The sequence below is a fragment of the Carassius carassius genome, chromosome 36 (genome assembly GCF_963082965.1).
Source record: "Carassius carassius chromosome 36, fCarCar2.1, whole genome shotgun sequence".
In the NCBI taxonomy this organism is placed as follows: domain Eukaryota; kingdom Metazoa; phylum Chordata; class Actinopteri; order Cypriniformes; family Cyprinidae; genus Carassius; species Carassius carassius.
In genome coordinates, this window is record NC_081790.1 from 8,521,022 (window position 1) to 8,540,072 (window position 19,051).

At 35.9% G+C, this 19,051-nt stretch overlaps 1 protein-coding gene across 1 annotated transcript in view; it reads right to left on the bottom strand.

Moving 5' to 3' along the window:
* Nucleotides 1-4,998: 4,998 nt before the first annotated feature.
* LOC132117075 (matrix metalloproteinase-17-like) overlaps nt 4,999-19,051 on the bottom strand; it is a 67,012-nt gene continuing 52,959 nt past the window's right edge. The window contains exons 5-10 of the mRNA XM_059526122.1: nt 16,646-16,822; nt 13,998-14,100; nt 12,347-12,429; nt 11,437-11,589; nt 10,497-10,754; nt 4,999-7,139 (exon numbers count right to left, since the gene is read on the bottom strand). Coding sequence (XP_059382105.1) covers nt 6,817-7,139; nt 10,497-10,754; nt 11,437-11,589; nt 12,347-12,429; nt 13,998-14,100; nt 16,646-16,822 — 1,097 coding nt within the window. The 3' untranslated portion in view covers nt 4,999-6,816. The remainder of the gene's footprint in view (nt 7,140-10,496; nt 10,755-11,436; nt 11,590-12,346; nt 12,430-13,997; nt 14,101-16,645; nt 16,823-19,051) is intronic.

Genomic DNA, 19,051 nt, shown 5'->3' on the forward strand with positions numbered 1-19,051 from the left:
AATAGCCTTTAAAGTTGTCCAATTTAAGCTCTTAGCAACACATATTACTAATCAAAAATTATGTTTTTATATATATTTACAATAGAAAATTTACCAAATATATTCAGAACATGATCTTTACTTAATATCCTAATGATTTTGGGCATAAAAGAAAAAAAAGAAAATTTTGACCCATGCAATACTACAAAAATATATAGAGGCTATTTGTTGAATATTTGTTATTTTAGCAGTAAGATAGACTCTGTTAACAGGCAGTTTAAAGAAATGACCTTTTTAGTCTTAATTGTTTACTCTACCTGGAAAGTACATTCACTGCAAAAATGAAAACTGAATACACAGTCAAGGATAAGTTTTTTTCTTCACTAGAAGGTAAGCATCTCAGCAAGCATACAAAATAAAAATGGAAATAACTATGGAAAAAACGAGAATATGGTAATCATTCAATTTTTAAAAAATTAATACTTTTATTTGGAGAAAATACATTTCATTGATCAAAAGTGCCAATAATGGCTATTACACTGTTTCAAAATATGCAGATTTCATATAAACATGACACTGAAGACTAGGGTAACGCTGCTGAAAATTCAGCTTTGCCATCACAGGTATAAATTACATTTTAAAATACATTCATATAGAAAACTGTTATCTTAAATCATAATATAATTTAACAATTCTACTGTTTTGCTTTATTTCTGATCAAATAAATGCAGTCTTGGTGAGCATAATGAAGGGATTTAAGTTTTTATTTTTGTATTTACACAAAAATCGGATTTGGGCTGACAGTTTAAACAAGGCTTAAGAGAGTTCTTTCAAAACGTCTTATCAACCCCACAGATTTAAACAGTATAGTTTATAGACTTTTCCTAATCAGAACTGCTATTACTTTATAACTTGATAACACACTTCAATCAGTATCCAATTTTGGATTCATTAAAAGTATTACAAATGGAAACTGCTGTCATTGTTTTTTTCCACAACAGAGATCTCCTTAAGACCCCAATCATGGCAAAATCAGAACATGTGAGTTAGTTAAACCACAAGAGGGTGCTGCAGGCTTGCAAAAAACCCAAAGCATTGGGGACAACAGCTTCTTCAATGCAAAAGCTTGGCAGCTGGAATTGGTCTGGGGACGAGTCATTTGGAAGATCCAGCTGAGAGCATGTAGCATCCTGCATTTGTGACCCATTTCAACAAGGTTACTTAAAACTCTTTCATGTTTTGAATCTGATATGCTTGGCTTTTCCCTTCATGGAGTGGAAAGGCAAGTGCTGGCAGTACGTCATGATGGTGAAATCCATAAAATTGCTTGTATGCCGGTTCCTTTTATTCTTGTTGCTCCTGATCTCAACAACAGCCCTGTTTGTTCATGTTTAGAGACCCAGTCCGGTCAAATTTTTGTACTCAACGGTCTTTCATGATCAGTCACATCAAAAAGACTTCACCTGAACAAGATGGAAATCAATGTTATAGATGCCAGAGCACTCCTGTGTCAATGAGGCCAGCAGGCAGAGCTGTAGGAAAGTAATGTCACAGATGTATGGTGGAGATCAAAGTGCTGCTGCTCCAACTTTAAAGACCGCTGAGCGGTAAATCTATAGTGTTCACATGAGTCACCTGTCAGCTTATCAAATGGAACTGCAGAGAAGCTTAACTCACGGCAAACAAACCATCACTCACACAGCCACTGAGCTGAACTACTCCTCATACGAGCAAAAAGGTTATCAGAAACTGTCAGTTGGGGACAGAGAGACCTGCAGGCGGATGACTCTTCATGACCGCCTGGTGAAACTGTCTATCACTACTATCAATACCAACACAGACCTCGAGTTTTGTGTGCACTTGGCTTGCCATATACAGTGGCTTCGTGAATTGCAACGGCCCCAAAAGGGAATGGATTGGTTTCTGCCTAAACCATCTGGTGAATTCCCCTGCTGTGGCTCAGTCCAAAACCCTACAGCACCAGTGAGGAACGAGCAACACTCTTTCTGCTCGTAATTGTCATACAATGTGTTCAAAACACCCGGAGTCTATGCTTACAACCACTGGAGGAATGAGTTAAGAGGGGGCTGGTGCTGCTTTGGCAGAGAGATTTATATTTTAATTTGTAAAAAGATGATAAGACAAACTTCAACATCATTGCAGGTCATTCAGAACTGAATTAGAAATGCAATTTAAATTGAACTCAAGCAGAATTCAAATGAATTGAAATGGAAATAATAATTCAAAATAGATATTTAGATAGTTATTTTATCATACTTTATAGGCTACATTAAAGGTACAATTTGTAAGATATTTGCAGTAAAATATCCATAAACCACTAGGCTATGTTATATATTTTGTCCAGCTGATTACTAACAATATCTCTAATGTTTTTCTCTAATGTACCATTCTAAACAGTGACACGGGGCAGTGCAGTTGCCTGTCAATGACGTTAGTTACCCTTTGTTACCGCCTTAACTGACGTAGAGACCACATGACAGTGAGGACAAATGCGGAATCAGTGTTGCCAGACGTACGATAATTATCGTATTTGTACGATAATTTTCACCTCTGTACGATGTACGATCAATAATGAAAAAAATCCCGTAATGTACGATAATTTCAGAATTTTATGAAAATTTAAATGGTGGTAGTTGCAGTCATAGGGCTTCTTTACTCATACACGAAATCGGCTCATTACAGACACTCTAAATGCATTCGTGTGCACCTCAGAGTGTGTTAAGAATGCTGGAGGGTGCCCTGCTTTAAAGCCAACGAGCACTAGTTGCGGTCCATGACAGAAAGAACCCCTTCAACATCTGGCAACACGCAGGATTCCGATGACAGCGGCTCAGATGTGGAGTTAACTGCACCACGCAGAAACAGCTAAATTCCTTCTTAACTGGATGCGACAAAGCAAGTGTTAAAATCATTTAAATATGTTTTAATATGCGCCACGCCCGAGACAGTCACTGAAAATAATGGGATAGTATTTTGTCTCACTGCTTCCGTCCAACAATACGCCTTATCTATTGTGGTAATTTGCAGGTCGTGTCGAAATGTTGTTGGTTTAGAATAGATAAATAACTCTTTTGACTCGTGTACGATAATTTTCTTCCAAATACGATAATTTTGAACTTCTGGTACGATACTTGGGCATTTCCAATCTGGCAACACTGTGCGGAATTAGTGTCTATCGTCCAGCAAACCACTAGCTTGCTTCAAGCAGGTCCTTATTTATTTCTTCTTGCACGTTTTATGGTGGATTGTGTTACTTATTTATGGAACATAATTACTGTTTACAGTCTGCCGCTGGTTCTGTCGACAAGGACAGATCCCGTAAACGTATGCGTACGGGCCAACCAAACAACCCAAGAAGAGTTTGGGACAAGAGGAGAGAAAGAGCGAGGATCAATATCGGTGTTGCATTTTCTAGATTGAGAGAACTTCGCGACAAACTTCAACTAGAAAGAGATGCCGATCTCGCTTGTGTTTTACTCAACAGGTGAGTTGTTTTGATTCGTATCTTTACAGAAAACGTATGCAATTATAATGATCAACAAGATTAGTATTATGGGGCATACACACCAAACGCGGGGCATCGAGTCTCTAGACCCGCGTGAGGACACGTCTGATCCATAGTCTGATCGCGTCTTTACATTGACTTTGTATGTCATCTACTCGCGCAAATTGTGAAACTCGCGTTTACTATGTATGCCCAATTATTGTGTTAGAAGACAACAAATCCCATCATTCCACGCTCCTTCCTAGCGTCATCAAACCACGGGATTGTTATTGTTTTGGTAGTGCGCTCTCTAGTGGCAGGTCCTACATTCTGTACCTTTAACTTTTGTGGAAAACACCTTATTGGATGGATGAGAGGATATATAGATTTAATTCCAATTAACGGTCACAAACTGAAAAGGAGCCCTTTTCTTCTAATTTTTTATTTTGTCCAACCATGGTTGACATAATAAACTAGCTAAACCATATGGATTTGCTTGCTATGGGACTAACTACATATGCCCACTTGATTCCACTCAAGCACGTGTGTAGAATCAGCCTTACCGTGTTTTTACCTTCAAGAAAGCGGTAAAGCCAAACCATCCAATATTGAAATTTCAGTCGGTACTTCACAGGATCTCTGCACAAGGTCCCTGGGCTGAATAAATGTAGTTTCAGTCTCAGAAACATGACCAGTCTGCTTACCTACGGGCGCTGATGGTCTCAAGGCAGCTGGGTAATTAAAAGCACTGTAACCTTTGATGAAACATTTTACCGCTCAAAGTATTTTGGTTATCACCACCAGAAGGTAACTGACACATCATTCGAAGTCACTGGTTTTGTTCTCAGCGCCTTTTAATTCAGCACCCACACACGCAAACAATCTCTAAGGTTTTTTGCTTTTTCTCCCATAGACCTACATGGCACAAAGTGGGCTCTTTGCCAAGGGGATGGTTAGTTTCAAAAGCCATTGTGAAATGTATTTGGTTGTCTTTGCTATACAGTAAGACAGAAACAAAATAACAAAGTTACAGCAGAACACATGTAGGATGTCTGCACATAAACAAACAAGAAAATCATGCCAACAGAGCTCTGGGTGCTAATACAATTCTGATCGGTGGCGTGATGCTATTTTGGCATCTCTAACGTTAGGTGAATGTGGTGCACAAAAACCAGCGGCGGGAACCGCGTGACAGCAGCTGTCATGTCTGTGGAGAAAACGCAGCGTGGGGCTCGCTTTTAGTCTCTGTGTGACATGAAATTACAGCACTCATCACGCAAGTTTGCTCATTCTTCTTTATTTTTTACAAAAATATTTCACCTTATAAAAGACAGCTCAGAATGTACAATGTTTTTGCAACCGCCATAGAAGTTTTTACCTTAAATATATATGTATATGTATTTATATATAGTATATAAGCATTTCTTTACATATGTAATCAGAGTGCACTCTCAGCAGCCCAGGATATTTGTCAAACATCCTCCCAGTCTGTTGAATTATTTCTCATAACTGTTAGAAAGACTGTAACAAGACAAAAAAAAAATATATTTTTAAATTTAAACCAAATGTTTCTAGCTGTGGAGGTCCAGGCATTGTGAATCCAGCTTCATGCATGACCTTGATAAACTAAACAATAGTGGTGTTTATTAAAAATAAATAAAAAAACAGTTGATTACAATTATAAGTAACTATCATTGCTTTAGAGTGATGATTTTGTGGTGGTTATTACTAAAACAGTCAGTACTGAAGATGAAAGTAAATATAATTGCTTAGAACAAGGCAGACTAATAAGTAAAAGATGCTAAGACACTGGGAATCGGTCGATCAGAGAGGATGAGGAGGAGAGGGTTTCAATATGGAACCCGTAGGATCAGTAAAGGATTATGCTTTTAGTAAGAAACGAGCCGAAAAAGGTGCCAATAAAGATGAGTGACAGCATTTTTAAAGCACTTGGAGCAAGGGAAGGTTATCAGGTTGTGACTCATGGTATCCCATGATGCCTATGAACTGCATCCAGCCGGAAGCCCTATTTGTGAGACTTCTGCTGCCTTCCCTATATCAGCAATATCCCTACTATCATTATGATCATTATCATCATGATCGTTACTATTACTGGCTCTGGATGCGCCTCAGATTAGCTGGTTACTGTAATATCTACTGTAATATATTCTGAAAAAAAATAATTGAATGAACCTGATAATGAATGTTCTGACATTTTGAATATTAATAATACATGTTTGCTTTTATAATAAAATATTAGCGATGCTTGCTTGTGCAAAACACTCTGGCACGATGGATATTTAGATTTATTTCTAGAATGCTGCTATGCATTGCAAGGGTTACTTATGGATGTATTCTAAGACAAGTCTATGTGATATTCTGGATCCTAAATATGGCTCATAACTCTCCTGCAGGATTTTTTTCGGTTGTTTTATTGTCTGTCAGGTGAAGTCGTAGGTCTGATAAATTAACAGCACACCTCAATGAGCAACATGATTTGAGATATCATTCATGTCTGTAGCACAAACGGTGTGAGATAAATTATGCACAGTTTAATATTTCGGATTTAAGGAAAAGCTCACACATAAATGAATATTCACTAAAAATTTACTCACTCTCAGGCCATCCAAGATGTAAATGAGCTTGTTTCTTCATCAGAAAAGATTTGGAGAACTGTAACATTACATCACTTGCTCACCAATGGATCCTCTGCTGTGAATGGGTGCCGTCAGAATGAGAGACCAAACAGCTGACAAACACATCACAACAATCTGCATTCCTCACAACTCAAGTTCATCAATTAATGTTTTTGTTTCTTACAAACATGCAGATTTTCACCTCACATGATTCGACTGGAATAGTTTGGATTAATTGTGCATTATCATCATGTTTTTATCAGCTTTTTGGACTCTCATTATGACGGCACCCATTCACTGCAGAGGATCCAATGATGAACAAGTGATGCAATGCTAAATTTCTTCAAATCTGTTTTGATAAAGAAACAAACTCATTTACATCTTGAATAGCCCGATGGTCAATCTTAGGCAATTTTACATTTTTCAATCTTTGTTCAGGTAAGCAATAGCAAGCACCCCTAATAATAATAATAATAATAATAATAATAATAATAAAAAGTAATAGTAATCAAATTTCCAGTTTCTAGAAAACCCAAAAAAAAAAAAAAAAAAAAGTGATCCTTTCTTGATTGAAGTGCTGAGGCCTGTCCATCAGTCCAGCGCTGGTGAAAGGCTTTTCCAGAGCCTCTCAAAGCTCTCTTTACCCACAGGCTGCTGTATGTTCTTTTTGAGTACAGGCCTGTGGCTCTGCCCTTATCAGAGAAGAGCAGAGGAGAGAGCGAGTGTAAGCGTCCAGAACTGCGCTAACACCCAGACGGGTGAGAGGGTCATTTGTGTCCCCAACGGGGAGGCTGAGTCCGAAGTACAGGAACAAACCTCGTAGCCATTTTCTGCATGGTCTGCGTGGTGCTGCCCATGTAGCCTTGTGTTCGAGTTGTTCTGCATCTCCGGGGAGTCTGACTGCATTTCTGTGCACACCAGCCAGTCCTTGCCGATGGGACGCGGATAACCCGCTTCAACCTCCATATCGCTGCCCGCCACACGCCAGTACTCCTTTCCCTTGAAGAAATATGACGCTCCTGAGAAGAAAAAGTAGAAAATATAAGGAAATAAAATACAGGTTGATGCATTGAATGGATTTTTCAGACCTGCTTTCATCTGGCATACACATCATGATGGTTTCACTTTTGCCCCTGTGGCTTTTGTCAACTCTATTTCCTGTTTTGAGACCACCTGGGGTGATACTAGAATATGAGCCTTGGGGCTCAGAAATATTGGAGAATATGTTGTGCTTTGAGCAGTGCTTCTGTGGACACTGGTGGTCTGTTTTTTAGACTGTCCTAGTTGTCTGAGAATTGATTGACTGTCAAAAAAATATAAACAGAAAAAAAAAATGTAATTGGAAAAAACCATAAACACAAAATTAACCGAGGGAACTGCAGGGGGTTCATGAGTTGATGAAAAGCTAATCTTTAATGAAATCATAAAATTTTTAAATTAAAAATAATAAAAAAATTAAAACAATCAAATTAAAAGATATATAAGAAATGTTTTAATATATATATATATATATATAAATATTTTTTTTTTTACCTGCAAATAAAAGCAACATCAGAGAACCATTCAAATGTGTGTTATATTATTAAATTATTATAAATATTCAATAAATATTTTAAACGCAATGACTGACAACCTCTGAACTGTTTTTAACTCACGTACATTTATACACAAGTGGTTATATAAATAAAAAAATAGAATAACAATGTTAATCTTTCACATAGTTAAATACTTTTGTTTTTTTCTCACATAAAGCTATCAAACAACTTTAGAAAATGACACAGATTATATACCGTTTTTGGTCCCCACCTAATTTAACTATATGGGAAAGAGCAGCACAGACATTTTGCTTAATATCTCCTTTTGTGCTCTACAGAAGAAAGAAAGTCCTATGGGTTTGAAACGACTTGAGGGTGAGTAAATGATGACAAAAATTATATATTTTTTAATCTATTTCTTTAACACTCTATGGCAGCTGAATAAATCATGTGTTAGGGAGGATGAGACACAAGACAATAGCCCTCTAGATAGAGTCTAGAATCACCAACACATTTTGCCACTTGATGAAAGCCTAGTCATTGCATCTGTCCCATCTAAACAAGAGCTTTACTATCTCTCTCTGTCTCGCTCTGCAGGTGAAATTGGCCCTCAGTGCTGTCTATCTGAACAGGATACTGTTGCCAGCACCTCCTCAAGCTGATACTTCTTCCCTCCCATTGAGGCCAGGGACTGTCACTTTAGAGTGTGGCCTGCTCTCACTCCTCGTTCAGAGCTCTTCCTGTGGGGTTGGCCTCCGAGAACAACACCTGATGAGACACCTTCTCTGCCCCTCACTCAGCCTACAGAGGTAACACAGGGAAAACAGATCTAGCACGTCAAGTGGAGCCTAAAACTATGCTTGTGCGTGAAATAGCTGCAAAGAGGATTTCTCAGGGTGGATAAAACAGGGGCAAACAAAATGTAAATGTGTCTAAATGGTCCCTTGCCATTTGTAAAAAAAAATTGGGCACGAGACATTTAAAACATGTTAAAAATTCTTCTATGTTGATTACAGGTGCTGGATGCGATGGAATAACAATCATAAAATGTTCTAATAGATATCTCTGAAATATATATTCTGAGAAATAGTACGAGCCGCTCCTAAGCTCTGTGAAAAGCAAGGAGAGTGTGGCCTGCATTTTTTTTCTCCATCATTAATAGACTTTCTACCTGTCAGTCATTTTGTATAATTTGATTATGCTGACAATGGGTTGGTCAAATTTAATACATGGATTACCATTTTGAATTATTACATGCTTCAACTCAATTTTGACAGTATTAGTGTAATAGACAACATGGGAAAAGGGAAATAAAAGAAGCTGTATGTGTATTTACATGAAAGTGCTTAGCTATGTGCTTTGCTTTTATTTACCACAGGCTTGATTTGATCCATCACAGAATTTCAATTGCCCGTTCTTCATCCTTGAGGACACCACGAGGAGCTTGCTGTGCATTAAGCACAATGCCGTGCATTAGGCATGACAGGACATTATGCTCCTTTCTCCATTCAGCTCACATAGAGCTCAAAACTGCTGCTATGACAACCACACAATCAAAACACCTGCCTGGCTAACATCCTCTCCACCCAAATAAAATCATATCTTCCAAGGCAAATCAGGGTCATAAAACTGCGAACCATTCCTTTATATGATGTATAAAGCATTAAGGAGTCATTTCTGAGATATTACTGGATATGTACCTTACATGATGGAAGATAATATGAGCGCACACATTTTAATTTTGTAGGTAATTTAAGGATTTTTATTTTCTTGATAAGCCTATTTTCCTGTGTTTTCAGTTGAAACTGGAAGCTGTGAGCACGCTGAACAGTGTTGCTATTATTTACTAATAAGTTAATTATATAAACACTTTCAATAATGGAAATATAATTAAAATATACATACTATATAAAAGGCAAAAATGACTAAAAATAAAATGGAAATGAAAATATAATAATAACTAAATAAAAAAACATTTCAAAACACAAAAAGATTAAAGCATATAACAAAACTGAAAATTGAAAAATAAAAATATTCAGAGTATTAATAAATACTAAAAAATAATAGCATATATACTATAAATAATAGTACAAATAATACTAAAATAACAGATGCTGAGGTGCTAACAGCTTTTTTTGTATGTTATGGCCTGGAAAAAACACGATTTGCTACATGATATTGCTATTTTTATGGTATTTATTTGCACACAGTATTAATTATTTAGGTGGTGGGATGTTCTCATTTCAGAGACCATTTTTTTTAATGGACATCTATGTGTACAAAATGAGATTTTCAAAAAGGTACTACAGTTGACCACATTTTCTAGAAGCTGATTTTGTCAACTTCTGAGAGCATATCAACAGTCTTAAAGGAATAGTTCACCCGAAAATGAAAATGTTGTCATTATTTACTCACCCTCATGTCGTTCCAAACCTGTCTAAGTTTCTTTCTTATGTTGAACACAAAACAGTTGTTGGTCCCCACTGATTTCCATAGTTGGAAAATAAATACTGTGTAAGTCAGTGGGGACCAACTCTTTGTTTACCAGCATTCTTCAAAATAACTTATTTTATGTTCAACTTAAGAAAGAAACTTATACAGGTTTGGAATGAGATGAGGGTGAGCAACTGATGACAAAAAGATATTTTTTGTCTAATACATTTTGCATGGCTGTGCTGTTTTCCACCTAGTTTAACAGCGAACCGGTATGAACCAGCCTAGACAAGCACAGAAATTCATGTTCATGTCTTTTCATGCTTGAAGGAAAGCGATTCATTTTTTGTGGCTCTAAAAGATAGCATCCAGGAGAACTGCTTAAAATGAAAGATTCACAGTACTTACTGTCAGACCACCGCATGGCGTCATCTAGTTGAGATGGGATCCCTTTCCACAGCGCCGTGTCTTTTGGGTAGCCGAGGTCCATTTGCCGCAGATGGTCATCATAGCGCCAGTAACGGCTGTCCTTAAAGAAGTAGGTCTTCTCATTGTGCAGCCAAACAAATACAGCATCCACTCCCTCCGCAGGCAGTCCGAAGTCTGTGATAGAGCGTGGGTAGCCCTCTTCAACATTATTGTCCTTGAACACCCAATATTTCCCACCTAGGGAATTGAGAACAACTTATTGTGAGGTGGGAAAATTGTAGGCTTCATTAGCAGCAAACCAGATCAGAAAACACAGACCTGCTGTGAAATACATTTAAATGCTCTAAATATACAACATGTGTTCTTTTTACCTCTGTGCTTTTGAGCTGAAATTGGATTTGAGGAATGACTTCAAAACACTCTCGCATTATATCTTTGAAGGACATTGTTTGCTTTATATTCCAACTCTTATTAGAAATGACATTTACAGACTGTTAAATACCAATCATTTCAAGAATTTTTTTTTTTGCGAGTGAGTGTCTACGCTCCAGGGAGCATTTTGTTTTTAATGTCTGGAATTAACTACATTATCAGGGTCTTTTTGAAATCATTTTAAAGAGTCTTTGATAGATGTTCATGATCTCTTTAACTATAGAATTACCACAGATTACTGACTGCTAAAAGCGACAAACACAGTGTAATATGGACATTTTCTAAATGTGTTGCACAAAACACGACACCACAACGCTAAGGTGCTGCACTCATCCAGTTCAGAATGAGTCATGTGCCAAAATGCAATACTTAAGGTGAGGAATTCTGACAAACCAGTCAAGATGTACAAGTAATAATTAAAGGAAACGTTATATCGAAGGGTTATAATTAATGTTAACTTCATAAAAGATTAAATCCAAGCATTTACCTTTAAAGAACACAATCTTATGGTCTCCAGGTCTCTCGTATACAGCATCCACGCTGTCTAGGTTGGCAGGCAAACCTCTCCAGAAGCGATGGATCTGAGCTGGCCTCAACGACACCAGGTGCTTCTCACGTGTCAGACGCCAAAAATACTTCCCTGATGAGAGGTTTGACAGTAAGAATGTGTGGTTATTGGTGTGTTTATGTAAGTTTATGGTGTAATTACTGTATGTGCTATCATATTATATGTATAAGGGACATTGGTTAATAAAGCATGGAATGTGTGCGTGGCCGGGGGCAGTGGGTAGGAGGGTGCCCAGCTGGCAGAACCAGCCAAGCAAATACAGTGCACAAATGAAAATATATCAAAATGCAGACAGCTGTAGTCTGGAGACAGTGCATTCATGACTAAACAGGAAAACAAAACAATTTCACAGCAGTGCAAGTTCAAGGTTTTTGCATCATGAGAAAAAAAAGTTTTATTGTGTCCACAAAACTGAGTATTATAATGCAAAAGATTAAAAATAAATAAATAAATCATAAAAATAAAAAAGAAAATTGTTTCTTTCATGTTTTAACTTTATCTTCTCTAATTCTAATGGGATAAGAAAATTAATGCAAAAAAAAAAAAACTAAATTTCATATTTATGTATATTTAGGTACATTAATATCTTATATATACATATATCTTATATATATTTATAATAAACAATAATATAAATTTTAGTCATAATATATCATGAAGTTATGCTTTTTTTATTAATTTTAAGATATTGGAAAACAAGACACAAAATACCAATTAAGATAATGTTTTTATTGATATTTTGTAGTTTATACTCACAAAAGGGTGTATTCTTTATACATGGTCTGTTTCTAATAGCTACTGATTTCACAAGACTTCAGGGTGTTCTTACCTTTGAAAAAGAAGGCCTCCCCTCGAATCTGGGCAACAGCATCAAAGTGGCTAGTGCATCTGTCAGGGGCATCAGGGGCAGATCTGTAAGGAAAAAATGGATAAGTTTTAAATAAATGGCTTTGCAAGACATGTGAAGGTAGAGCATAAGACGTTCACTAGTTGAAGTGTTTGTTTCTACATAAGTAAATCAATAATTATGGAAGGAATTTATGCACACCTTGAGGTGGTCATGCTGTCTCAGAGCAATGCAGAATAAGTTCACTGCTGCATAATTTTAAATAATTACATGATCCAGAATCAGTTATTTCAAAAATACCAGAGGAGTCATGGTTTAGCTGGTTTACATGGTCTAGTTAGGCCCTACTGGTAGATGTCTTGACTACAACTTCTGTCTGGAAAGGGGAAAAGTTGCATTCAGTCAAAAACAAAAGGAAACAAACAAACAAACAAACAAAAAAACATGACAAAACAAATTGCTAATAAATTACTAAAATAAAACGAAAAATAAAATAAAATGCTAAACAATTACTAAATAAAATATAACATAAATATAACAATTAAAAAGATATAATAAATAAATAAAATGTATTAAATAAAGTTTTGATTTTTTTTAATAAATAAAAAAATAAAAATAACATGCTAAAACATAACAAAAATAAAATGCTAAACAATTACTAAATAAAATATAACATAAATATAACAATTAAAAAGATATAATAAATAAATAAAATGTATTAAATAAAGTTTTGATTTTTTTTTAATAAATCAAAAAATAAAAATAACATGCTAAAACATATTTAAAAATAGAAAGTAAATGTAATAAAAAATAAAATAAAATTATATAAAATATATAAAAAAATAAATATGAAATAAAATATTAAAAAAAAATCTATAGTGTAAGCTAAAACAGTAAATGTATTTATCTCAAGACATTTGTCAGGTTTTCTAAAATAAGCACTACTTTCTTATGCCACCATTTAAATATCAAGTTTAAAATCAGCAGAAGCCGCTGATTTTAATTTGAAAGCATTGGCACTTTTACTGTAAACCTGTAGAGTACATTATTATTTTTGTCTAACTATGGCTATGTGCAACCAGACTTGAATGTCTTTACTATGTGCTTGGTTTAAGATTGGGCAAATCAATGAAGATGTTATCACCAGCTTGCAACAGAACCTCTGAATGCGTTATCCCCTCGGCTAATGACTGACTTAGCACCTTGACGTGGCTGGGTTGTTAATGATGGAGCAATTATGGTGACAGAGCTGCTTTTGTGAGCTGGAACTCGCTTGACACTTTATTAACAAAGATTTCATTCACAGCTTATTAGCTGAGCACTCTGAGAGGAATATATTACTGACCTTTGTCAAACTAAATCTACCTGTCTCACATGTCTGCCATGAGGATGGAGGGAGAGGAAACAGAGAGGTGCACGCTGCTCTCAGAGCAGCTAAATGCTTGCTTACTTGGGGTCAGAAATTGAGTCTGTAATTTGTGTCATTCTGGCATTTGCTTCAGGAAGGTTGAGTGCAGTTGCAGGTGCATTATGAAGTCCATACATACTTTCCTTCTAAATGATGGACTGCTACCTCTACAATTCAAAATATTCAGAGGAGTGTGGATTTGTGGACACACGCTTGTTGACTCACGGTATCATAGATCTGTTTTCGGGGAGGTCAAGCAGGACGGGAGGTTCGGCGGTTTGAGAGGGGTCATCTGGCTTCATTGTGTGCGATACAGACTCTCGAACACCTGACAAAACACAATGCGAGTTCAACTTGCACAAAGGCAGAAAAACAGCACATTTCTGAGAGGAACACACGCTAAGGGTGTGCTTTACTTTTTGACAAACCTTATTACACTAACAATAATAACTTAAAAGTAGAGATAACAGCCAGTCTCATAAAATTAGTTTTGCAAAACTACCATTGCCACATAAAGAGAATGTATGAGTAATACTGTGCAAGTACAAATAAGCTAATGAGGATAAAGTTTGACACTCAACAAAATGTACAAGTTCATTCCTTCTTTGTTCCAATTCAAATATTATTTTCTAAACTTTTAATAGCCCGAAAACATTAAATATTCTTATTTTGTGTGTGGTTGATACTTGACAGGTTTTATAATCATATGATAACTTATTATAAAACAAATTTCTGTCTTAAAAACACACATACAACATTCATCATCAAAAATCTTACAGTATGCGATTCATGTTTGGGGTCCCATTAAATGACCCAAGGTAAGAAAAATTATTAAACACGATAAATTTGTAACCCTTTACAACAAGGTTCCATTTATTTACTATATTTAATGCATTAACTAACAATGAAAAATACACTGTTACAGTATGTATTAATCTTTGTTAACGTTAGTTGATAAACATACAACTGTTCATTGTTAGTCCATGTTAGCCCAGGTCCATTATATAACATTAATAGATTTATGAGACTTTTGATTGTTTTTAGTTCTCAGATATGTTTTAATTATTAATTTGGTATCAGATATTTCTCCTAAAAAAGGAGACACAGATGAGACTCTTATCGTATATCAACTGCTGACAAACAACTAGAGAACTGAGCTACAAAATCGGTGTGGTTATCATGACTGAGATAAACTGGTCTTTGGAGACCATTTAGTTCATATTGAAATGACATAGCACAACTTCAGGCATTATTGAGATGAAACACACAAGAAGACACCTGAGATTGTTGGAATCTTTTTTCCAGGAGGACCATCTGAGAAGCAAATGAACATTAAAAGATTTTTTAATGGAATATTAAGTCCACTACGAAATACTATTATTAATATAAAGACAGTCAACTCAGCAGAACATAAGGGTTAATTAATTGGACAAAAAGCAGTGGTATTTAACTCTGGATATGTGCACGCTAATTAAACTGCAGAACATATATTAAATACTTGGCCCGGGTTCACCTTCTACTCTAAGTTCCAGAGCTCCTGGCAGTATTTGCTTGTATTTGAGCCTATCTTGATCCTTCCATCTCTATCTATAACTCTCTCTAACTCTTTGCTTCCCACCATGTGTGTTTGCAGCACCGTTCTGCATTCTGCATGTTGATTAGCAGGGTCCAAATCATGGTGATGACCAATTAATCTCTGTGCTCCTAGCCTGACTCAACTAAGCCATTTAATTAAATCAATAGTGCCCCTATACAAACCCAATAACTTCCGCTCTCTGTGCCCTTGGTTTAGTTCCGTTATTTACCTGCTGGGATCACAAAAAAGGGCAGCCTGCAGAGGGGGCATGCAGTGCCAATCACTGCAAATTACAATGAGCACTTCAGCTAAAAACAAGGTAGTGTGAGTGGGTAGGGATAGAGGAAATGCAGAGAACTGCTAAACCAATTCTACATGCCAGTCAGAATGTGCAAGTGACGTGAATGCACTCTTTCCATAACAACTCACAGTTACGCTTTATTTTAAGAGGTCCTTGTTACAGTGTTATTATACATTTAAAGGGTCATATGACATTGCTAAAAAGAACATTATTTGGTGTATTTGGTGTAATGCAATGTGTTTATGCGGTTTAAGGTTCCAAATTTTTTTTCCACATTCCACAATAAACTTTTTTTCCCAGTCTATAATAACAATATTTCTGAATATAATATAATATTTATTTGTATTTTAATATATATATATATATATATATATATATATATATATATATATATATATATATATATATATACTAAAATTAAAATTCATTTTTTAAATTTTTTTATTTTAATTTAATATATATATATATATAAGTATTTCAGTTATACTAAAATAACTGTTATAACTTAATAAATTAGGATAATAATAAAAATGTCTGAATATAATGAATATAATACTCATTGTATTCGAATATTATATTATATATTATTATATCCAAGCACTCAGAATGGTGCAGGTGTATCTGTGGAACCTGATTCTAGTTCTTTTAGTGAATATGGCAATAAGACGACGCAGACAGTGCATGTAACGGCACTATCAGCAGGCTCATTCTTAGTGTCATTCTTGTGTGTTTACTGTTGACAGATTACAGCATCTATCTGTCTGTATGTCTCGCAGAGACTGTGCCTTCGAGTTGTCGCTACTTGTCACTTTTCGATTCTCCAACAATGCCAAGGCATCTGAGATTCAAACAGTGATAGCAGGGTGTCCGTGTTTGATTGAAGAGCTCAGCTCACACAGTCTGCCACAGTACCTGTTTCCAGCTAACTGATGGAGAGGAAGGAGGTACAGGAAGTAAGAAAGAAGCCAGATGTGACCAAGGGGTGGACGTTCTTACCATAAAGCTGCCAGACGCGAATCTTGTCTTCGTACGGGAGGTTGTACTTGAGCGGGTCGCCCACTGGCCCCTGATAGTAAGGGCGCATGATGGACTCAATGGCAGAGGTGTGTGCGAGTCCTATGGCGTGGCCAAACTCATGCACCGCCACTGCGAAAAGATCCATTCCATGAGAATCTGATGAGAAAAGACAGAAGAAAGAAGAAATGTTAGAGAAAAAAGTTTTTTTCTACATAATAACAAAGCAGAGGAAGAAAGTATTGCCTTGATGAGAGGTTTTTTAAACTGGGGTCCACAGAAACCCAGACACCAAGTGGGTTCTACATAAGGTTTGTGAAAATGTTCAGAGCATAACAGTGCAAAAAAAAAAAAAATCCATAAATGATGCAAAGTAAATATCAAATAATAAAATAAATAAATAAAAAATGCATTTCCAAAGACCACCATAGAGTTGTACAAAAAGAAATGGTGAAAATATATAAAATAAAAATACATTTTAAAAATGAATATGATTTTTATATTGTATTTTAATTACATAAATAATAAATTAGAATTTTTACATTATTTAAATCATGAAATAAATAACAAATGATTTTATTTTATCGATGGCTATAGTTTTAAATTTCACTTTTGATTAACACATTTAACAGTACTCTATAAATGTTCTATAGAAATTATTTCAGAACTCTATTTTACTTAACTTTACTTACTATCCAAATGATCTTTGGCATAAAATAAAAATCGATCACTTTGACCCATACAATGTATTTTTGGCTATTGTTTCCAATATACCCCAGCGGCGTAAGACTATTTTTGTGTTCCAGAGTCACATATATTTATTATTTACCATGTGGCTAACATTATATATATTAAAACCATGTGGTTAGCAAATCTCACAAATTTTGGTGAAGAACTTCTGAAGAATTTGATGAGATTCCTGACTGGGCAAATATGAGCACAGTTTGAGGCAACATTAAGAAACACGCAAGGAGAACAATCTGAGAAGACCTCAGCAATTTGCTCTCCATGTAATCTAAATGAAAAAACTGAAACTGAAAACTATTTTCTTTTGTGGTATTTCTGTCCTTTTGAACACCAAACAGCTTGTTTCATAAGGATGAAGACATCCAGTGTAATCATATCCTGTAAATCACAGTGATTAAATTGGGAATAGTTCAGGATGTCCACCCACATTATCATTTCTCAACACAATGAGCTGGTGATTGACAGGGGGGTCTGCGCCATTAAACGTTACTCACCTTTTTCATTATCTCGCTTTAGTACACAGAAAGATCCGTGCGATGCAGCCAGCCATAAAAAACATTCACAGCTTCCTGTTAAATGGCCCCCAGAGATGGCAACAAAAACGCAGCCAGAGTTAGGAAAGTGTCATTGGATTTGGAGGAATAGAGAGAGAGACAAACAGACAGGAAGAGATCTACAGACAGACAGAAAAGGACTTTGTGCTCTACAAACTGTGAAAATTGGAAAACGCGTGACAGTTAACCTAACGCTTCAGGTCTGTAAAAGCAGAAAACAGCTAGTCAAGCTCCTCTGAGCAAAACCGAGGATTAAATCGGTGACTTGCTCATTAAGATTACGACTCAAAAGGAGCTGTGTATCACTAACGGAGACTCGGCTCCCTCATGTGGGTTTCCTGCTTCTTACATTAGCATAATGCACTTTTAAGATTATGCAAACAAAAGAGGCCGGGACCTGATTCACTCGATGAGGAAAGTCACTCAAGTTTTCAGCAGCACAATGCAGTCATAATCTCAAATTGTGTGTCTTTTAAAGGAACAGTACAGATAAAAATGAACATTCTGTCTATACTCACCCTCATGTCATTTTAATTCTATATGAATTTCATTCAAAAAATTGCTTAAAAAGTAATCACCATCCTCAGGCTATATATATCCAAGATGTACAGTAGATGAGTTTGTTTCTTCATCAAAACAGATGGAGGAATTTAGGAATGCATCACATGCTCACCAATGGATCCTCTGCAGTGAATGGGTGCCGTCAGAATGAGAGTTTAAAGAGCTAATGAAAAGATAACAATAAGCCACATGTAGTCCACACAACTCCAGTCCATCATTTGTGGATCAAAACGGCTAAAATATGAGTCCTTTATCCAAAATCTCCAGGGAAAAATCTGAATCAGGAGAGAAATATGCACAAATAAGGCATCACACAAATAAAATCCAAAACAGTTCCAAATAAACACGTTGGTGGATTTTGATGTGAGAGGACAACAGGTAAAGGAAGTTATGATTTAAGGACTTTTTATTATATTTTAAAGTTGAAATGCCTTATGACGTATATTTGTTTATTACAAACACAGCTTTTTAACTTCACAAGATATTAATTGATGGACTGGAGTTGGGTGGATCCTTTGTTGATTAT